General features: G+C 33.2%; 1 protein-coding gene across 1 annotated transcript; it reads right to left on the bottom strand.

Annotated features, from left to right (window-relative positions):
* Positions 1–901: 901 nt before the first annotated feature.
* Positions 902–23,394, bottom strand: LOC106090802 (mitochondrial folate transporter/carrier). Its single transcript, XM_013257113.2, has 6 exons — positions 22,159–23,394; positions 8,554–8,707; positions 8,228–8,474; positions 8,046–8,159; positions 3,303–3,448; positions 902–1,384 (listed from the first exon to the last, which is right to left on the bottom strand). Exons 1-6 carry the CDS (start codon positions 22,319–22,321, stop codon positions 1,237–1,239), a joined length of 972 nt encoding a protein of 323 aa, XP_013112567.1. The 5' UTR covers positions 22,322–23,394; the 3' UTR covers positions 902–1,236.
* Between the last annotated feature and the right edge of the window lie 1,243 nt (positions 23,395–24,637).

The following is a 24,637-nucleotide window of genomic DNA, read 5'->3' as shown; positions in this document are numbered from 1 at the left end:
GCCCTACCCGAGCCTTCGAACTTCCTGTATGGCAGTAATGTCTGCCCTGTATTTCTCCAATACATCCGCCAGTGCGTATGGCAGTAATGTCTGCAAGCGGCACAGGTTGTAATGTCTGCCCTGTATTTCTCCACAATACATCCACCAGTGCGTATACCGCAACCTCTCTATAAAGAGTGCTGACATATCAGGTGCATATACGCAAATTATGGTCTTTAAAACGTTTGCGGGGGTCGTCAAAATAGAGAGGATCCGTTTTCAAACTTCTTCGTTTGTTCATTGTAATTTCTTCAAGTTTTCCGGGTGATGTGCTACTAACCCGACGCCTCAACCCATCTTATTATCGTTCTACAGGTGAAGGTAATGATTAAAGGTCTAACCTAAAGAGGTTCTTGCCATTAATCACCCCTATTCCGGTTTGCGATGGCGTAGTCGCATGTCGGAATTTTTACAAATTGATATTATGGTTGTCGAAGACGAAAATTCGTTTACAATTTTGGTATCACAAATTTGACCAAACGATCGATATACGATAGATAGCCATAATCACCCTTATTCCCAACCATAATACTACAATATTTTGTAAAAAATTTAGACATTCGACTACGTCAACGCCAACCGGAATAAAGGGGATTTTTTTTACTCAAATCGTTTTTGAATTAGTTATCGAAAAACTTATTGACATAATATTAAAGCATACTTTAAGGCAATCGTAAATATAAGAATTTGATGACAGTTCTGCAGAATATCTTAAGAGCTACTTCAAAATTCGCCTAAAACTATGCTGCATTTTTGAATTACAGAAAATATTTGGGCTCACTTTAGCTTACAAATTATGAAAGATAGGGTGAGCGATCACAAGCAACAACATTGACAACCAGAAAATAAAACACATTTGATATTTAATTAAACATTAATGTGGGTCACAAATTCAAAAACGCCAATTTTTATTCTTGTTTTTTTTTTTCCTTTCTAAACTTACAAACATAACAACTAACTAGATAAATATTTTAAAAATAACATATCAGAAAAAATGATATGATAGCAGTAATGGATGGTGTGAAGGTTTGTAAGCCAAGAGATAGATTAAAATAAGCTTATAACTAAATTGACTCAAATAAAGCTATTATTAGCGCATTTTGGCAAATCATTGGTACGATGATGATGACTGGGTCGGTCTGTTAAACAAAAACATATTTTTTTGGGTTGGGTGAAATACAAGAACACTCTGATGATTTAGGAAGCCAACTTTCCCTTCTCTTTGGAACGTTTTAAAAGGAAATGTGAAACATTTTCATACACTAAGAATGTGATCATGGTAGCTGGAACCACTCGGCATAAATTTGCCTGCAAACCTTTGTAAAAGCCACGCGAACCTTCAAAACTGCAATGAGATATAGAGAGAAAAGTGAAGTGTGCACATTAGAAAAGTTTGGAACCAACAGCTTACCTTACTGCTTTGTTACTTTTTTTTTATTTTCTGGCTAATATTTTGTTGTTTTTTAAGTAAGGGGAGACGGGGACTGTGAGAAGGATGTAGGAGAGGAACGGAAGGAAATCTAATACCAAAAAAAATTAATTAAAATCCATTAGCAAAAAGACAGCCAGAAAAGAAAGAAGAAAGGCCACAACGTATACAATAAACACCTTTAAAGAAGCAAAAAAAAATCGAAAACATTTCGAAACTTGTCACCATTGACGAACGTTGCAAACTTAAAATTAAACAAAAAACCGCACGACTTCTATTGTTATAATTTTTTCGGGCGACTGACTTGGTTGAGATTAAGGATGCAGCACTTACTTTGTCTTTTTTTCTGTTCAAAACTGTTTTTGTTTTTCTATTTTCCTATAAAAAGTAATACACAAATTGGATTATTTTACCATCTTCATCTTCAGCAAATATGTTACAGTTGCTTTGTCGCTTTTTTGATGGTTTGATGTGTTATACTTTAATAATTCTCTTTTCGTGTTGTGTATGTGATACATTGTCATTGGGATTTTCGATTCATTTCTTTGTTTGTTGTTGCTTACAAAACAAAATCTTTTTGCCAAAAGAGTTTTAATTGATTTTATGTGATATATAAAAAGAATGTCAAGTAAAGAAAATCCTGGTATAAGCCATATTTAGAGAACAAATGCTCTTAAAAAGTAGTCGTAGTAGAAATAAGTTTTTTTTTTAATTATAATATTGTGCTGCTTACATGGCTAGGTGGCATATTTAGAGTTTTATTATTTATAAATTTATTTTACTTTATAAATAAATTAATCAAGTTAATCTTTGAACTAAACTATCAACTAAAAACCTTAAAAGCAATTTAAAAAAAAGCAAAAACAACTTTTTCAGTTATATTTCAAATTTTACAAAAATTAAGAGCCTTAAACTGAAAAATAGATGTTTCAATTGTACATGGGGTATGTTTGTTTTTCTTTTTTTCTTGTAGAGCTAGGATACTTTTTCCCAACGAGTTCATATGCAGCAGCGGGGTCAATAATAATTTGATTCCATATTTTTGCATTAAATTGACAATTTCCCATTCTCTCATATTCAATGATGCAAATGTAATATTTCAATAAAAATTCTATTACAAATGTGTCTATGGTGAATGAATGAATATTCACACATGAGTGTAGAGACTTTTGCTTGGGACACAACTCTCCACACAACTTACAAACTAGCAGAGAAAAAAATTAAGTATCTAAAGATATTCAAGCGCTTGGCGCCTCTTCATGGAATATTGAAAAAAGTAATAGCTAAATATTTTACAAAATTTTTGTTTTTTTTTTAAAGATAACTTAATGTAGAATATTCAAAAAAGAGAGAAAGAAATAAAGAATACGAATTATGCATAAAACTAACAGTAATACATCAGCGAATTGCCATTAAATCAATTCTAAGGGGGGTGTTTTTTGTGGTTACATTTTAATGAAATACAAAAGTTATTCAAAAAATATAACACAACGAGCATTTTGTCATTTTGTAGTTTTGTTTTTTTTTTCTAAGGAGCAGGGCGGGCTTGCCTTATTTCTTTTTTATAATTTCATGTTCTTTTTGCAAGCTTTTGTGATTTTTTTCCTAAAAAAACTTATAAGACTAAATTAAAATTTAAAAAAATTTAGATTCTTCTTTTTTTGTAGTATGGGTTACAGTTACCTTACACGTATGTATGTATGTATTCTACTCTGTTGGAAATATGTCTTAATTTGTTAATTTCTCCCATATTAACATAACCATACATATATTTGGAGTGACATGCACTAAATAGGGCACTAGGCCTTTATAAAAACCACGCATACGTTCGTACCTCCATGTTTGTTTGATGCAATCCCAAGTTCCTCGATAACTGTGATGATGATCCTGAAGACGGGCACGCACAACTTGGTAGGGATATGTGGCGGCAGCTGCTATTAATTTCGATATAGCCGCAAATGCTAAATACTCCGATGTAGCCTAAAAAAATAAAAAAAAAATGTATTAAAATAAGATTTCATTCGCAAACATAAAAGGAGAGTCTAAAAATGAAGAACAAGAGTAAAACTTTGAAGTCATTCACAATAAAGAGAACATATATATAAAGAGAAATGTTTACTATCTTCAAAAGAGAGGGAGAGTGAGCAGCATACAGAGACCCAGCAGTTTTAAAACTACATTTCCCAAAAGGAAATGGTGATAAAACCAGAAGGAAAGGGTAATAAAACTGTCCTTTCCCACAAGAACGGGTAATAAATCTAGCATTCCCCGAAGGAAAGGGTAATAAATCTACCATTGGTGTTGAAGCGACATAAACTGCTCTACAATGTCAACAATATTGCTATATGAACAACGCCATCTACGTGTTTTAGCAGAAACCAAGCCAAGTCACATCCATCCAATTGTAATGACAGCGACTTGTCATCGACACTCATTGTTTGTCGCATCCGCCTGTTTATTCAAAAATAAACATTTTATTAAAATTGAAACCATACCCATGTAGTTTTATTATTTTCTTTTTAATTTCCCCCACACTGGGGCCAATTTAAACATGGTGCTGAAGTTTGTCGGCTAGAAACTCAACATATGCCATTGTGTACGTATTTTCTTCACGTGAAGAGATCAAAAATGAGATGATGGCAAAAATGTTACTACGTGACAGGATTCTACGAATCATTTTTTTTTTATCGTCAATGTTTCATCGCGTGAAACACACCTTCACAAGCTAAAAACGAAAGAAGAGTCATATTGGCGGAATAGGATCATCACACATATATAACTACATAACACATATATAACATAACGTCAACAATGATATTTTAGTTTTGCATTGAGGGGAGTGTGTTGAACCGACATGAACTGCTCTGCAATGGCAACAATAATCCTAAATTGCCATCTACAGGCTTTAATAAAACTAATCCAGGACACTTCTATAGCCTAGTACTGACTTCATTCGCATCAAAATGACAGCAAACAACAAAGACAATAGCATTGAAGCAGAGTTAATTATTGTCCGTTTCGTGAGCATTTAATTACACTGGCAATTAATTGAAGCGTAATTTGTATTGGCGCAGCGACATGTCGCTACTATTTTGCTTATAGAACTCAGGGGCACAATTCTCGCATCCTTCATCGAGGGTTTTTGTTCAAAGATTAATTCCATTCCGTAAGTACAAATTGGATCATGGCTTACGTTCGTAATTTGTCAAAAAGTTAACGATTCTGGAGAAGAAAGCATATTTTGCCATCTTAAAGGTAAACAAAGCAAATGGTGGATGTTAAAAAAAGTTTTTACTACAAAAAAAATTTTTAGAATACATTAATCCATTACTGATGCCATAGTCCAAAAAATGCGAAACTCGATCGTTATAAGTCAATTGGGGTGCGAAAATCAGGCCCATGTACCACTTCACCATTTTTTCGTCACCATTTTTTATAATGCATTTTGATATTGTTCGGCGAAAAGTCGAAGTCAGTACTAGCCTTATCTGAAAATCATGACTGCGACTTGTCATCGACACATATTATTGTCTGTCTATACAAAAATTAACATTTTATAAAAAAAACTTAAGCCCCCACACTGGGGGAAGTAAAACAGAAGGGTAAATACTTCTTAAATAATAGTTTCTCTGGCTTAATATTTAGGCCTCTAGGCCTAGTCCAGTCGTATATCGTCACCAATATCTTTTCGGCCTTTCTGCATAGCTGATCCGGATTCCTATCCCTTTATTTTATTAGTTTAATATAAGTTTCTAACTCATACTTCATTGATATACCGGAGGCTTGTAAACACCTAATATAAGCTAAATTTAAATTTAAAAGCTCATAAATACACTTTGTTGCCATTAGAAACCATTAATACCACATCATTTCTCACACTAATCTCTGGAATTGCACATCAAAAGCTAGATTTACAATCTAAACTTTAGAATTGCACACTATATAATATTCGTTTTGTCAATAAGCTAGTATTTTTTTAATCAAAACACTACTAATGCCTAGGCAAAAAGTTCCCATGTCATCAACTTGAATATTATCTCATTACAAAGAAAAGCGAAAGATTGAAAGACACGTGGCAGCAATAAAATAATAAATAATGAACTTTGAGTTGGAAACAACAGCATAGTACGGCACGTTCATCATCATCTTCATCACACATTTCTACATTCACTTTTTGTATTGATATGGTACTCTAGCCGACGTACAATTGAATCATTACACTTGCCAGTAGGAATAGTTTATTGCACTTCTATAGTGTCATCAACAGAGATGCCATGGAAATGAGATATGCAATGGGAGAAGGGAAAGATGGTGGAACACGCGCCTTGAGGAAATACGACGTATGAATGAATAACTTGATCCACACAAAAGTGGTGATGGCTTTCTTGTTTTTGTTTTTCTTTTCATTTTATTTATTACTATTCTAAACAGAAAATTGAATGGTATTAGGAAAAACACACCCCACTTGAATACTATGCATGTGGAAATGTATATGCAGCATATAAATTCATATACCCTATATATATGTATGTATATATTTGGAATATGGCCAAATAAACCGTGCGAATTTTTCTTGCATACTACCTACCGCTGTACATTTTAAGATTTGGCAACAAAATGTTCCGTAAAATTAATAAATTAATTCGTAAGGAAAAAGTCTATCATGTGACAGAGGAAAGAGGCAAGGAAATACCAATCAACTTGTAGCTTATCAAAATTCTCACTAGGCAACAAAACTTAATATAAAAAAAGAAATTTTATAGAAAAAAAATTATATAGGGATTTTCTCATTTTATGATTATTTTTTCTTCAATAGCTAAGAGTACATCAAAATCCTAATAAATAAAAGAGAGAGAATACTTATAGTCCCTATTCTTCAAATTGGTAAAACACCGGGCATTAGAACTTTGCTGGCTTTTGATTTATGAAGATTGGCACACTGGACCACAACGCTCGTACATAGTAAATTTTGATGGTGGGTTATCGGCCTAGATACTAATCTCTATAATCTCTTCTACCGACGTTCGAGACTAATTTTACAGTACACCACTGATTGCGTCTTGTTCAATTTGTACCTAAAACCACTTACTTTCTTTTTGGAGGTGTTAGATTGGGGTGCATCGTCCAGTTAGAGTGCTTAGTTGGTCAATGTGTGGATCATGGGTACGATTCTTACCAGATAATTTTAATGATTCTACTTTGGTATCGTAATGGACTGCAAATTGTCCTAATCTTTATCATGGAGGCCGCAGTGGCGCAGAAATTAGCATGTCCGCCTATGACGCCGAACGCCTGAGTTCAAATCCCGACGTGAACATCAGAAACATTTTCAGCGGTGATTATCCCCTTACTAATGTGTTGGGTGCATTCGTGAGGTAACCTGCCTTGTTAAAACTTCCAAGTGGTGTCGCTTGAAGCACGCCGTTTGGACTTGACATAAAAAGAGGCCCTTTATCATATCGTTCGAGAGTAATTTTACAATACATCACTGCGTCTGATCCACATAGGCCATCAGGAAACATTTAATAGCAATTTGTACTTTAGACCACCTAATTCCTTTTAGGTGCTATATTTGGGTGTATCGCCCAGTTAGAGTGCTTAGTTGTTTAGTGTATGAATCATGGGTTCGATTCTTACCAGATACTTTTTAAGATGACAATATGGTATCGTAATTGACTACAAATTATCCAAGCGTGGTTTGTAATGGATTGTCTCTATTACCTCAACTTATCTTCATCATGGAGGTCATGGTGGCGCAGAAATTTGCATGTCCACCTATGACGCCGAACGCCCGACGTGACATTCAGAAACATAATCAGCGGTGGTTAATCCCCTTAATATCCTGGTTTGTTGAAACTTCTCTACCAAGTGGTGTCGCTTGCAGCACATCGTTCGGACTCGACATAAAAAAGGAGGCCCTTTATCATTGAGCTTAAACTTTTATCGGACTGAACTCATTGATATGAGAGAAGTATCTCCTGTTCCTTAGTGGAATGTTCATGGGAAATTTAGTTTACTAACCTTCATCAAGGTCACCATGGGGGTACATGCTCACCTGACATTTAAAAATAACATAAGTTTTTAATAGTGGTTATCCGCTTAGTAATGCTGGCAATATATGTATAACTGAGTATTAGATATTAGAATCTTTGGCTTAGAGCCAGATAAAAACTATTAATGATTTTTTCAGTATGCCAAACATTTCTGCAGGAATTTTTACTCTGGGTCCCTTAACTGCAAATCGGTAAGAAAAAAACTCAAAAGTTAACAGGCAGAACATCTGGTTGACATGTCTTACGGGAAGAAAATATGTAAGTATTTAACTTTTTGGTTATCAGTGGACTTTGCAAGTAGGTACAATCTGTCTGGCATTTCGATAATCGAAATATGTGGGTCAAGAAAATGTCATTGTGTTTATATAAATCTTTTCATTGCTTGAGATTAAGAAATTGCTCTTGTGAAATGACATACACATATCAAACATTTCTTGTTTTCATTTTTGAAAACACAAAAATTGGGAAATTCAGCTTAACAAATTTATATTCTACTATTTTTTTTATTTAAAAAATCTACTTACCAACTTCGTATCGATAGGTAGTTTTCGATATTCATTATAGCAATTTTTCATTTCTTCATATGTCATGAACTGTATGGCACCATGAGAAACTCCCAGCATGCCAGGAACAAAACCCTGCAAAAACAAAACAAAAGCAAATTATTTAAAAATCATCAACTAAAGGCGTTTTTTTTTAAACTTACCTTATATAAGCCTCTTACGCCCTCCTCCTTGTAGATTTGCGCCAGCGCATGTACCATACCACGATACTCTGCAGATTTACCATCAACCTCACCATACTGTAGACATAGACGTGTCTTAACCACCCAAATGGGATTTGTCAGAACTAAAGTTAAAGCACCCGATTGGGCAGCAGCCAACATATGCATAGAAGGTCCCAATGGCATAGTAGCGTTACCGCCTTGGATAAATGTCTTGATGGTATTATAGCTGAATGAGGAAAAAAAGCAACAACAACAAATAGAGAATAGCAAATGTTTTTATTTGGAAGAAATGTTTGAATACTTACAACATGAAATATAGACCCCATGATGAGCCAGAACCCCAAACATTTGGTGTTACACCCTTGTAGAGACCACGGAAACCTTCTTGCCGAAAAATGGTGGCAAAAGCACTGCCCAAACCACGATATTGTGGCACTGCTGCAGTTCGTCCATCATTTACTAAAATGAAAATAAAATAATAATATAATAGGTATATCATTAATTGTCGTAAACCGTAAAAATGTTATCGGCACTTAAAGTAATGAAAATATTCTTTATGACGTCTACAGGTGCTAAATTAACACATGTCTGGCAATGTGAAAAGAAATCGAACACCCTTAAGGTCTAAGGTCAATTATAAATATTTATTGCTTTACCATTAAAAAAGAACTGTTATACAAGTACTCGTATTGTATATGCTTTGGCTTGGCTAGCGGTTCTAATCAAAGTGACTGTTAATTTCAAAGTCCATAATTGAATGCATTTGTCATGAAAATAACAACTAGTATAACGTTTTCTTAATTGAAAATTATAGGAGAAAATAAAAACTAAGATGGGTTTTCGATTATGAATGCTTATTTCTTATAGTCTGGAGCTATTTGCCGCATCCATCTGCCACCTGGATGGGCAGCTTTAACACATATTTCCTATGGGCTACTGCATTGGATTTCAGTAAATCTCAGCGCTTTGGGAGCAGTTTACGTTATGATACTTAAGTGCTATGATGATACAACCATCTTGGAACAATTTGAAAACTCAATCGCCCTCATCCCATTCTTCCCTCGAAGGTATTATGTTTACGTCTGGCGCAGAGAAGTTAAGAATTGGAGGCATGTATTACGTATATATTGGGCGTTTTTCCCAAATAGCGGCTCAGAATGGTGGAGTACTCATAGTCTGAGTCCAACCATACACATGACTTAAATATATGTTTTGTGGGCTTTCTTCTATATGTCATATAAGTGGATTATGTGAGCTTTTGCATATTATTCTAATGCTACTCCTAGATAATTCGACTTGCAAGTTCGAATTGATCTACCGATAATAGATAAAAACTTGAAAATTTTGGTTTTTAGTTTATTTTTTTTTGTTTAAAATCTTATAATAAACAAAATTAAGTTTAGCTTCATCCATAAAAGTTTATTTTCAAAAAGAGAGCATCAATGACTCCAGGAATAAGTTTTTTGCTTTAGGGTGAATTCGCTTATTAACTCTCTCTCTCTCACTCTTACTCTCTCAAACATTGGAAAGTTCTCGTATATTGTGTAAAATTTCCCAAGTACAAAGTCATAACAAATCGTTTTATTGCATTGTCTGCTGTATAGCAACGACTTTTCGAGCAAATTCGAAAGTAAATAATATATTTAGACCATTTTTACCACCACCACCACCGTTGACGTTATACGGTTCTTTTGCACACTCTCAATGTCAAATTAATCGGCAAATCAAATGCATGCATTACCAACAACAATGCATTGTTTAGACAATGATGACGACTAATACGAAAGTAAAGAAACAAATGAAAAAAAAACTGCTATTTCCTTTGTCCCAAAGAAAGCGTCGGCTCTGGTGTTTAAAAACAAAAATCAAAGAAAATAAACTGACTCGTTGATAATTTAAAAAATACATAGAAACAAAATGATAAGACAAATGGAAAAAAGGCGATAATGAATTCTGTGAAACCATCACATCTTTTTTTATATATATGCATATAGCTACAGACCCCCTAGTTTTAGCAAAACACACTTCACTTTCGCAATAAAACAAAACAAACGAAAAAAAAACTCGCGACAGATCGTCATTGGAGATACAATAAAAGCTGTCAGAGTCAACGAAATTTGTATTGACATTATCAATAGAACCCCGAAGCATATACTATAAACATATACGTATGTATATATGTATATACATAGAGGTGGTGGTGCTGCTACTAAATGTGTCAGAGTTTTAGACTCTCAATCGCTTTTTCGCTCACTATCGCCGCACCGAAATCATTTGCAAATATAAATAAATTTGAACAAAAAATTGCTTATTGGGGGCTCGTCTTGCGATCATGTGATGTTGTTGATGGTGATGCAAAACAAGTTTGTTGAACAATGTTTTTACCATACTTTCTTGTTTTATGGCTGTCCATCCCTCTTCCCCGCTCGCTCGCAATGCCAATCTGATGTTCTAAAATAAAACAACCTTAACATATAAATTTGAAAAATAAGTAAATATGTTTTTAATCCAATTGCAGGTTAATTTAAGCCAAAAAAAAAATTATGAATAGCAAAGAGAATAACAAATGCAAGGTCAAAGATAGGAAGGTACATTTAAAAAAGAGTTAAAAAACAGTAAGGATTGAAATAAGTGTGGCAGAAATTAGTGGGCGAAAAAAATTAAATACGCCGATAAAAATTGGGTTTCACAGAAAAAATTTGTTTGACTTAAATTTGATAACCACAAAGTTGGTGAAAATTCTTTACATTCTTCAGGGAGTGTTTTTTAGAATTGTGGTATTTTAATCTGGCCAAACTTTGGGTTGTACTCAGTTTGGTTGGCCATTTCATAATGAATAGGCTTATTCAGAATGACAAGACTCGTTGCTCATTCTTACATAATGGCAAACATATACATGATTTATTTACTACTAAAAACCACACGTCTCCAAATCACCCGATAAATATAACCACGAATATGAAGTTAGCAAATCATAAAGATTTCTGGACGGTATTATTATCTTTTAGGTGGAGATCTTCGAGGTTTTGAAGGCTCAGGAGGGTATGGCTCTGAAGAAGCGACTGTCCGATCGAACTTACACAGTAAGCAACCGCTGAAGGCTATGGCAGCGGCGTGTGTGAGGTCGAGGCATGGTTAGGAGACGCAAGGTGGGTTTTTGAATCATAGGTGAGATAAAAAAAATGTTGTTGGGTCCTGCACCATCGAGGGTTGCTGACAAATGAGGCCAAGAATATATGCATGTTAAGTGTTTGTCATACTAGGGAATGATTGAATCGGATCATGTCTTTGGGCCTCCTCATCTACCTTGCCGATCTTGCCGTTTTGGCTGCCAGAAATTGGAAGATATTCGCCATTAAGTCTTCGGCCGCACTATTTCTCCATCGTCAGCGGAAATGAATATAGAGTTGAATATGATAGTCGAAATACTTCACTGGCAGCCTTTATAAATCTTCAGCACATGCTACTGGAATTTCGGACAAGATCAGGAATAGAAACAAGGTCTTCAAATCGCTTGCCGGCCGCACTTGGAATGCTGACAAAGAAAACTTGTTGACAACATACAAATCAATTGACCGGTCAGTAATAAAATATGCAGCGCCGGTGTGGATGCGCCAGCTGAGTGGCACGCAGTGGTATAACATTCAGAACTGTCAGAATGCTGCCCTAGATACTGTGAAGGGCTGCCTCCTCAGTTCTCATGTGCCCTACCTACATCAGATGACAAAGAACCTTATCCGTGCAAAGGCATAACTTCATGCTTTGAAAACTGTGTATACTGGGAGACAATCCAAACTTTGCGGATAGGCATCCAACGCCCAGAGATATCGGGTTGGTTCTAAATGCTCTAGAAAATGCATAACTACATGCTGTCCAAGCAGTGTATACTGGGAGACGATCTAAACCTTCTGGATAGGCATCCAACGCCCAGAGATGTCGGCGTGGTTCCAAATGTTCTAGAATGTGCGGTTCAGCGCTACGAAAACCTTCAGAGCAGTTGCCGTTTCAAGCGGGTCTATACAGTCTAGATTCAGGCAGATCCGGAAGGAGAAATGCTGAGCAGCTTCCCAGAGAACGCATTATTTGGAGATTGTTCGCCACGCAATGGACAAAGAAGTTCTCCTTCATCGGCAAACCAGAGTAGTTCTGGCTCAATTGCGTTTGAGGCGAGTGCTTCTGCCGGAATGCAATTGAACTAGGATTGATGCCAGTATATTAGATGTATGTATTTCCCGATTGTCACATGGAACCACCCGACAAACACCTCCTCTTTAACTGCCTAGCAAATCTTACTCAACATAGGACCAGATCACATTGTACGCGCACCGACTTGTTAAGTGTGAGAACACTTCCTAAATCTTGATATTTAACAGAACTCAGCAGAAAAATGGGTACACTACACACTGCTACAACAACTGCGAGAATAGAGTCCTTGTTGTTGTTGTAGCAGTGTGTTGTGTGATGTGGGGTTGCATGATTACCACGTTTCTCCCGGAGAAAGAATGGGACTTCTGTATTGTTGAAGACTACTATTAGGGGTCTTGGTAGAGAAGGCAACATATCGATGCCGATATCGACACTATCGATATTTTATTTTTTGGCTGAATATCGATTGATATTTTTCCGATTGATACTATCGGCAAGGTTACATTTTTTACAAAATTGAACAAAAATAAGCGATATGACAAGGAATGTATCCTATAAGATACATTGCCCCCATATAGGACGCTATTTTCATGCGATTGGGCTAACATTGTGTATAATAACTTCTCTCATGACTTCAACTGACTTGGTTTTCTTCGGTCTGTGTATTGATATTGCTACTACCTAGATCGGACTCCAGATTTTTACTTCTCATTTTTGTTTGAAATATAGGAGATGGGAAATTAACGATAGTATCGATACTATCGATATTTATTATTAGAAATATCGAAACTATCGAATGTTGTGATTGTCGATAGTTTCCCAGCCCTAGATCTTGGATGGCTATTTCAATTTCAGTTCGTTGGAAATATGAAGAGGCAAACTTCCGATATGAGTAGGAGTTAAAAGTTTTAGATAAGAAAAGGTTAGCATAGGATTCCTTTCACGAATAATATCGTCAAATCTGGTTTTAATTTTAATGTTCGTAAAAGCATTATCAAAAATTCTACCTTTACAGAAAAGTTTGCCTTAATTTGATTTATGTAGTAAAATAGATATATATATTTTTTTTCATATATGGAATTAGACTAAAACTACAATATCATGAACATTTATCAAAACACTTTAAATTTTGTTGTTGTTTTTTGTTTTATCTTATCGTCAAGTTCGCAAATTAGATTAACGTCAATATAAAGTACTTTAGGCACGTGCCCGATTTTAATAATTATACATGCGTACATATGTGCATATGTTTAATATAATAGTATGTAGAAATGATAGGCTGATTGTTAATAAAGAAATCTTGTACTTGAATAACCTGCCAATGCTTTCACAAAATATTCAATTTATTGGTCATTGACAGAATGACACAAGATCTTAATAAAAGTTATATGTCTCCAGATATTTTGAAGACATTTAATCAAAAATAATAAAATAAATCAAACCAATTAAGGTATGTAGGTATATAAAGAGAGCACAAGGATAAGAATACTGCCATAAGAAACCCTTGGGTTTGATGTCCAAATATACTTTTACACAATTTGGATACAAAAAGGCAAACTTATTGCCTAATTAAAGGAAAAATCGTCAATTCTTCTATAGTCGATTCAATGCTAGTGTGGAATATGACTAGAGTTGGGCATCTTCCCAATAAATTCCCCATATAGGGTATATATCTGGAATATACCGGCTAAATACCCACATGTACCCAATGCGTGAGAATTTTTTGGGTAGATGCCCACGCAAATCGTGAGCTCACTCTTTAGTTGCATTTTTTCTGCGCTGCCAGACTTTGATCATTCTGACATCGAACGAAACGATGTTGCCAGAAGATTTTATGTTCGCTACATTTACTCTCTTCCCCATTTTCATAAAGCCATAACATTTAGTGGCTGTACTCATGTTAAATATATAATCCCCCTTCTTCTTTTTGTATGCCAAAATCTCCAAAAACAAAAAAACTCGGAGAAAACTGGTTTTTCCTTTGGATTTTTTTTTGTTTTGGTTGATTTTTGTGCTAACGGCAACTATTTGCCCCACAGTGGCTTACCCAAGATTATATAAATATATATTTGTTTTTAATATTTAATTCTTGTTTTTAATGCAACTCTTTATTTCACATATCTATGTATGTATGTATGTTCAAGTATAAGAGTGCAGCAAATCCGTCAAAAGAACCTTGATAAATAAAAACCAACAAAATGTGCAAAACAAGTTATTAACATTAAAAAACAAAAACGAAACAGAAAGCAATTACGATAAAGTTGTTTCACAGCAACAGTTAATTCACAAGAATGACTCACCCCAAAAGCAAAAAAACCATGAAGTCATTTATATTGATTTCTTAAAACTCACTTTGGTTGGTTTTTAGCAGAAAAATAAACAAAAATATTTTGCCATTTAATAGTCACGCGTATTTGCCCCTTCAAAAATGATGACGCAAATTAAAGAACCAAGGGGTTCTAAAGTTTTTGCCTAAACGGATTCTGTTATTATTCCTCAATTTTTCATTTTGTTAAAAAAAAAACAAACAAACAAATAACACTGAGATTTTTCTTATTTTGTTTATATAATGAAGCAGGGGCACCGGATGATTCTTGACAACAACAACAACAACAACGACGACGACGACAAAAACCACTGCGACAGCGTGTGTATGCATAACATTAATAAACTAAATTTTCCAGTTTTTACACAAAATATTTGCATATATCAAAATTTGTTTACATTTCGTTTTGTTTTTAATTATCCGCCATATACGGTGTAATATAAAAGGCAAACAGTGAGGAAGAGAGATGGAGAGAGCTCTATTCTATCGATTTCCGCATAATTCAGGGTTATTTTTTTATTGTAAAACAACAAAAAATGCAAAAAGCTGGACACGATTTTATAGCTTTGTTTTGCAAAAATGTTGTTTACTATTTGTGGCGCTTTATTAAACTGTTTAGAACTTAGAACTTTCTACAAAGAAAAACATTCACAAGTGTTTAAATAATCTATCAAAACAAATGGATAGATGCAATTATAATCATTTTGAAATAAAACAGTCTAATTCAAAATCGATACATGCAAGAATCCAACTAAATCACTGTTTTTCTAATTCTACTGTCTTAAGAAGCCTAATTGGGAGATTTGATTGCTTTTGGAAATATTTTCCTTAGTTGGACAAATTTTAATGTAAAAATTAAAATTTGCTCATGAACATTCCACTTAGGAACTGAAGCAAACTTCTCACATATCAATGACTGCTGTCCGATTCAAATTTTAAGCTCAATGATAAGGGACCTCCTTTTTATAGCCGAGTCCGAACGGAGTGCCTCGGCACCTCTTTGGGGGAGAAGTTTTAACATGGCATAGTACTTCAAAAATGTCCCAAGCATTAGGAGGGGATAGCCACCGCTGAAAATATTTTCTCATGGTCTCACCAGGATTCGAACCCAGTCATTCAGCCACATAGGCGGACATGGTAACCTCTTCGCTAAGGTGGCCTGCCTATTACAATTTTTATGGGCAGCCGTTAAAGATAGCTAGGGCCCATCATAGCGCGTAGCATGTCCTCCTTTCACACTGAACGTTCAAATCTCGGCGAGAACAACAGAAAAATGTTTTCAGTGGTGGTTTCTCCTCCTAGCGCTGGCTAAGTGGTGTTGCCCTGCGGCACGGCGTTTGGACGCGACAATAAAAAGCAATCATTAATATGAGCATCCCTGTTGTTCGTTAATGGTATGTTCATGATCAAGTTTGCCATTTTTGTAAAGAAACTACCTCTCTAACTCTTAAGCTAAAAATTTTTGACTCCTAAAACGAATCTGAAGTCGGCTTGGCAGCCATATATGAATGGTCTGCTGCAAGATCAGTAATGAAAAGTGGTTAATAAAATACATATATTTAAAAAATTACCAAAAGTAAAAAAAAAAAAATAAAAATAAAGAAAACAATAAACAAAAATAAAATAAAAAAAATGGAATGAAAAGCACCATGAACCATTGGAAAAAAATCCGCTGACAAAAATTCTTGGTGAATCAGAAACGACTATAAAATTAATAAAATAAATAAATAAAAATAAAAAAATAAATAAAAACAAAAAAATAAAAAAAAAAATTTTAAAAAATAAAAAAAATAAAAATAAAAAAAAAAATTTTAAAAATAAAAAATTAAAAATAAAATATAAAAAATTAAAAATAAAATATAAAAAATTAAAAATAAAATATAAAAAATGAAAAATAAAAATAAATAAAATATAAAAAATGAAAAATAAATATAAATAAAATATAATAAAAAAAGAAAAATAAAAATAAATAAAATATAAAAAATGAAAAATAAAAATAAATAAAATATAAAAAATGAAAAATAAAAATAAATAAAATATAAAATATAAAAAATGAAAAATAAAAATAAATAAAATATAAAAAATGAAAAAATGAAAAAATAAAATAAATAAAATATAAAAACTGAAAAAATGAAAAAATAAAATAAATAAAATATAAAAAATTAAAAATAAATAAAATATAAAAAATTAAAAATAAATAAAATATAAAAAATTAAAAATAAATAAAATATAAAAAATTAAAAATAAAAATAAATAAAAGTAATAAAAATAAATAAAAATAAATAAAAGTAATAAAAATAAATAAAAATAATAAGAATAAATAAAAATAAACTAAAATAAAATAAGAACAAAAAGTAAAAAAACATAAAAACAAAAAAAAATAAAAAAAATAAAAATATATACAAAAAAATAAAAATATATACAAAAAAATAAAAATATATACAAAAAAATAAAAATATATACAAAAAAATAAAAATATATACAAAAAAATAAAAATATATACAAAAAAATAAAAATATATACAAAAAAATAAAAACATATACAAAAAAATAAAAAAAATAAGACAAAAAGAATAAAATAAAAAATATAAAACTAAAAAAAAAGAAATAAAAAAATTAAAATAAAAAAAATTAATTTAAATATGGATACAAAATAAATTAGATAAAAAATTTATGGTAAGTAATTTGAGCGTGTGTGTATGCACAAACAAATGCTGGGGCTCCTACATTATAAATGTCCCGACACGGAATAACTGTGATCACCACCCAGGATGCATCGTTTAGCTCCGATTTGATAAGCAACCTGAGCTTATCATAAGAAGCTCAGATTGCGGATAGTTTAATCTGCATCTGCGGACAATCAGCGGTATCAAGTAAGAGTTCGGGCGGCACCGCTAAGTTAGAGTACTTAAATACTACTAGCCATGTGACATTCGATATAAAAATGAGAATTACCAACGGCCATCATGTAACCGAGGCGATTTGTTCAAAGGGCCAGAACGAGCTTACTCAGGTATTGGAGCCTACCGAGGATCGATATGTGGATACAATAACATTAAAAAACCTTCTAAGTGTTAAAATCTATGACGTCTAACTTGCTGTTTCCCAAATCCAGATGAAAAATTATTAAATGCTTTGATAATATCCTCTTATCTATAGCACAAATGAACTTTGCATAACACAAACATATTTTTTTTAATCAATTCAGTTGTTTATATGTATAATGAATCCCCGATATTTAGCGTAAACAAGTTAATAAAAAATGTCAACAATGTATGTATGTACCTATAAACAACAATGGATAATGTGGCAAATGAAAATAAATATTTTTCTCTAATCATGTGCGTCACACGTGTTTACATAAATGGAGCAACAACATCATTGCGATTTGTGTCTAGCCCCATTTATATTGTGTTAATAATCCAACAATAAAAGAGGTTGAGCACATAAAGTATGTATGGTTAAAAACAAAACAATAGATAGACTAATGTGTGAAAGTAAGGATAAAAAAATATTTTTGTTTATTGGCTTCTAGAATATTCTGCAAAAATTACAATTTTTTATTGCAAAAATCTGTTGTGTTGGTTAATTGGTATTGACATAATTCAAATGCATTAATTATCTGCATATTACGTATTTGAAACAAAACAAAATGCATTGAAAACATGTCAGAAGAAGAAGAAAACAAAATGCATAACGAATTATAACTGTTAATATGTTATACCCACCAAGTGCACTTAGGCTCTATATGAGACTCTCTGAATATAAAGCTAAAGCTTAATGTAACATAGGTATGTCAAAGCTATAGGTGCAGCTCTATGAAATTAAACACATTGAGTGAGAGAAATAAAAGAGAGAGAGAGAGAGAGAGGGAGGAATACAAATACCATACTTAGATCAAAGAAAGCTCCTAGCGACAAACAAATATGCCTACATTAATTTTGTACAATATGTCACACATATGAATTTATCAAAATTAGGCGTCATAAATTCATTACATGGAGCAAAAATAATCAAATCAACATTATTCATTCAATGATGCCAAAAAAATCTAAAAATTTTCCTTTAAATCCAAAGTATAGCAATAGTTTGGGATGTACATATATTTTAAGTACCTAAACTTTTCGCTTAAGCTTCTTATTGGTCTATGTATATATGTACATAGCAAATGTAGATTCAGTTCTAATCCAATTGATCTGCAAATTTGTGTTAGACATTTTCATAATCAAACAACTTTACATTGTTCCTCTTTTAGTTTGTTTATGCATAAATTATTACGCATATTATGATTACTAAATGAAACCAGTTTCATACATTTGATAACAGCAAAATGAATGTTTTACTACAAATACGTTACACGCTTATAACACGTGATGGAAACATGTGCGTACAAGGTTCTCCATTTCAATATTGTACCCGAATGGGAAGTCTGGTATTATTAATCAAATAGTAATGCCGCTTCGACTGTTTTCAAATTTATCATGACTAGCAATAACAAATGGACTCATACATAGATTTTTTTATTTGTTTTCTACACACACGTTTTTCCATATGTTTACGAATGTTGCCAATCAAGTAATAATATTTATGCGCAAACGGCTTTCTTATAGAGCCTGCCTATCTGTCTGTCTGTCCGCATGAAAGGCATACATTAAACAGTGGAAACATTTGACCAGTTTTTGTTTATATTTCGATTAGGTCTAATGTTAAGCATGTTATGCCACTTCATTCACACATCCATTCGATGTGTTGTGCCAAACGATATTTTAAATCAAACGTCATCGTTACCTTTAAATCATATGAATCATTGCGTGTTATCGATATTCACCCAATGCAGTGATGTACTTGGGAGCAACGAAGTACAGCTAGTTAGCCTTAAAATTGCGTAATTTCCGTTGAAACTTTAATTGAAGCATATATAAAATGTAAGATTGATTTTTGAATGAATTTAATATTAAAAACATGTCTTATATTCACTGATATCATTATGTGACTAATATAAAGGGACACTTGTTCCACGCAACGGATTGTGGCTATTGATTCTCATGACATGTGTGAGGAGACCAATTGCATCACACAATGTAATGGGCAGTTTATAGTCTTACACACCATATGATTTTTGTGGGTATTTTCCATAGTTGTGGTTTTTTCCTACACTCGACGAGAAAATGGGTCTTTAAATGTAAACATTGCCCACAGCTGCTGTTAATATTAAAGGGTGACCGTATGGAAAAGTACATTTTCAAGTAAATGTAAAATATCAAACAAAAATAAAGAACGGAATTCCAACGATGCCTGGCGATATGAGTGTAAATCAGGCATAAAAATGCATGATAGTTGTATTTAAATATCATTTTGTAGTAGTCGTGGAAATAAAGAAAGAAATAATATTGTTTCAGGCCATAAAATCTGAACTAACGAAATAATTGCTTCAGCTAGATATTCATATATGGGCAGTATGCCATAGGCCCTATGGGAGCAAAAAAACTTAATTATTTGTTTGAAATTAGAAATTGCAAAATCAAGAGCTTCCATTCCATTTAACAGTTAAGTATGCCGTCTGGTAGTGATAAGGAAATAATTACATGGTTATGAACTCTTAGTGGTTGAGTGCTTCACAACATCAATATCATCAATAATTTTCTATTTTTATTACGAACAGCTGTTTCTAAAATACTTAAGGGTACATATTAAAAAAAAACAAATAGGTACCTACTTTCTATTTTTAAAAACTTTCTCCTATGGTAAAAAAAATACAAACCCTCTTGGAGATTTGTAGTGATAAGAAAAATGGGAGAGAACAAAAAAATAATAAAAAACTTATAATGTATTTATTTAAAAAAAAACCCCCTAGGGTCACTGCCTGACGACTATTGCCTCAATTCTAAAAACTTAAACATGGTAATGAGATAAGCTATAGATTTGGTGTTTTAGATGTATTGTGGGGAGTGTTAACTTGTATATTTTTTTGTATTGGTCTGTGCAACAAATGGCTTCGTCATAGTGAGTGATCTACGCAATATGTAGAGTTCAAATGTTACGGGTTTAATGATAATTTCATTTAAGACGCAATTCCAGCAACATTAAAATTTAACAAAGTCTAAAGTATGTCTTAGCATTGAAGATTTGTCCTAGGAAAAAAACTTAATGCAGCCTTGAAGAAGGTTTATTTGACAGATTCTTTTTATAGAACTGTTAAAGAAATCTACTTTAATGCTGCATTAGTTTTTGTGAATACCGGTGTAAGAATATAAATGGTAAATATCGATGGAATTTCTACACTTACGTAGGATGGATGTACCAGTAGTCGAGTACACGACTATGATCCTTTTATTCTTCAACTATAGAAAGCTTTGGATACGGTCGGCCAGGCCATGCTTATTGAGGATATTGGCAGTAGGTCCTTGCATCCCTTGTATGTAAAATTAAGACAGAGGAAACGAAATGTTACCCAATAAAGAGTAATATATCCGTCACAATTTAAACTTCTTATCTACTTATCTTCTTTTCCAAACTTTCCGAACCAAAGTCCTATCATATGCGATTGTATGATCATAACATGACAAGCCCCCATGGTTTAATGTCTTTCTTATCGATTTGTCACACGACAAATTTTTTACTTAAAAATGCATTTAATTAAAAAATTTACTCAATCATGTTTTTAAATCGAATCTTATATTGTTTTAAATTAGATATTAAGCCTAGTACTGACTTTGGACTTTTTGCACGAACAACTGCCAAAACGCGAAGTGGTATTGAGTTCGCTTCTATTATAAGGTAATAAACAAGCCAGCAAGGCCCATTATTAATTATTAAAAATATTATAAGAAATTTAGTAACGGCAAACTAAATAACAATTATTTAATTTACTATTGGGTTGCCCAAAAAGTATTTGCGGATTTATTAAAAGAAAGTAAATGCATTTTTTATAAAACTTAGAATGAACTTTAATCAAATATACTTTTATTACACTTTTTTTCTAAAGCAAGCTAAAAGTAACAGCTGATAACTGCCAGAAGAAAGAATGCAATTACAGAGTCACACGCTGTGAAAAAATTTGTCAACGCCGACTATATGAAAAATCCGCAATTACTTTTTGGGCAACCCAATATATACAAACTTCTCAAGGTTATAGAATTAAAAACCAATTGCACACGAAAGATGCTCCCCAGCCACGTAATTCATTCTTTCCCAAAGTTTTTGTTTCAATTACCTTTTCCGAAATTTTCAATTACAAATTTATTGAATCAATTAATTGTGATTGAAACCGATTCCTATTTTTCTTTGTGGGCAATCCTATATGCCGTTATTTATAAAAAGAAACGTACAATGACATCCCTACCCAAGCCATGTCAAAACATTCGTCTTCTTCATCTGATGTCTGTTCGAAAATAAGGGATGCTACAACTACAGATGCAGGTGTACTTATGATGACTCACCTGCAAAACGAATTTTGATCAAATCCAACGGATGCAATATCAAGGTTGAGGTGACACCACCAGAAATGCCCGCAACTAAATGCTCATATTTTATGTGTGAGGACAGCTTCAGCTTGCCATTGGCACCATTTGCTACAGGTTTCGCTGAATTAATGGCAGACATTTTTTCTTGTTTTTGTTGTTTTCCTCTTTGTATTCTAGGAAATTTATTTTCTTATATTATTACGCGTGTAAAAACAGGAACTTTTGGTTATTTTCTCGCTTCTTCTAAATTTCAGCAACTAAATTATGTATATATGTATGTAAGCAACACTGATTCTGTCGTGTTTCGCTTGTATTTCAACAGTTGTTGTGTTTGCTGCTAGCTCGCTCGTTTGCTCGTTTGAATATATTACTGTTACTATGCACGATTCTGTACTCTTTATTTCTCTCCCCTTTTTAGCTTCACAATGACTCTATGTATCACGTTTTTGGATAAATTTTAATTTTCCATAAAATTGTATTGGGGTATTGTGCTAAATTTTGTTTTATTTTTGAAGTATAGCAGTATCTCTGTCTGTCGTACGATAGATACGCTTTACCACTGGAATTTTGATCGCTTTCTTAATATGTTAATCTTTGGTATTTTGATGGAATATTTGTTGTATTCGATTTAAATCAAAGATTGTCTCTTGCTGTTGTGGTAATGCGAAGACTCAAATCGGCAAGCATAAAATGGGCACTGTTACTGTTGTTGCTAGATTCAACAGAAGATTCAATAGTTCTCCACTGACTTCTTTTATTGTTTCTAACTAAATTTTTGTTTGTTTGTAGGCTATTGAAGCACATTTTCCTGTCAGCGTTTCTGAAATCACTTTTATATATTCTTTAACTGTGTTTGCAAACGCCACCAATTTAATGTTGGCTGTTCTCCTCTTGTAAAAATGTTCTTTTCCAAATGACAATCGTAAAATGTATCGTTTTACTTTATTGCTTTCTATTTCATCAGCGATTGGTCCCCTTTGTTATGATTCAATTGCTTTGCATTTTTATGCTATGGTTTCTTCTTATATAACTTGGAATTTTGCATTATTCTGTTAACACGCACGTTTTAGTTTCTTTTTCATTAAAAAATTGCTTAAAGTCGTTAATTACTTTTGATCGATTTGAGTATTGAGTAATCTCCCCCGAAAAAATTAATAAAATGTTTAGACCACGTCTTTACTCGTTAAACTGTCAATTTGGAATGCAAAGTGAAAAGTAAGGGACCTGCGTGAAGTAACCAACGATTAGCACTAACGATAGCGCGTATGATGGCAGCACTACAGGGTGACACTAACATAAAAAACTCAAAATGTATAGAAATTATCAACCATTTCTAGATGCCGTCGCCAGAACATTAATAGCACGTTTGCATTGAAATTTTTATATGATCTGGATTTAAATAAATCCAATAACAAATCCTGTCGGTTTACACCGCGTTTTTGGGGATTTAAATGACATGCACAAGTGTACATGCGTATACATATATGTGCATATTAAACACATCCATACACAATTCTTGAAAACAGTTGCATATTTTGATACTTTTATCGATTATTAAGTCATGAAATCGGAGTTATTTGGGATTTAAAAATAAATCCTATAAAATGTGATTTGTTTTGTATGGTAAATCCTGCAAAAAAACAGGATTTAGCACTTAAATCTCGAAAAAGCCATAACACCGGATTTAGTGGCCAATATAAACGTACTTTTACCCGATAGAGACTAATATCCCGGAAAAAAATTTGTTTGCTCACAAATGTTAATAAAACTTAGGTATCGAAAGCTTGGCGCGGCCGAACTTGATGCGCTTTTACATGTTTTATGTTATTTTTATGTTAAATCATATTTGTTAAATAAGTTATAAGTTTTAGAAGAAATTGCATTTATTTTGATATAGTTTACAATTTTGGTCGGCTGCCAGACAATGTGGCAAAGCGGATTTAATAATGTGGTCTCACGCGAGCAGCTGTTAACAGCCGGCCGCACAAATTTGTTTGCGTGTGTTGGAAAAACGACGATCAGCTTGATGGCAAGATGGCGGATTGCACAATATGATTTGTGGTTGTTGTACAAATGAGACCACCTTTAATTGTTTCGCCATGGCAATTTGGCAGGTTTTTTGATGGTCGGAAAACTTTTTATAAGTGGTACTGAGTTCTATAAGCAAAATATTGGCGACATGTCGCTGCGCCAATACAAATTTCGCTTGAATTAATTGCCAATGTAATTAAATGCTTACGAAATGGACAGCAATCAACTCTGCTTCGATGCTGTTGTCTATGTTGTGTGTTGTTGTTTGACTTTTATGTGTGCTCCGGCCAAGAATGAGTACGTCGGATTTCGCAAAAATTTAATGGCATTTTCGCAACGAATGAAGTCAGTACTAGGCTTTACCGAAAATTTCGCTTTCGGGTACACAGGGCGGATTTAAAAAGGTAGTCTCACGCGAACAGCT

Source organism: Stomoxys calcitrans, chromosome 5 (assembly GCF_963082655.1).
Source record: "Stomoxys calcitrans chromosome 5, idStoCalc2.1, whole genome shotgun sequence".
Lineage (NCBI taxonomy): Eukaryota > Metazoa > Arthropoda > Insecta > Diptera > Muscidae > Stomoxys > Stomoxys calcitrans.
The sequence above is the reverse complement of the archived record's forward strand: the minus strand, read 5'-3'. Positions and strand labels throughout refer to the sequence as shown.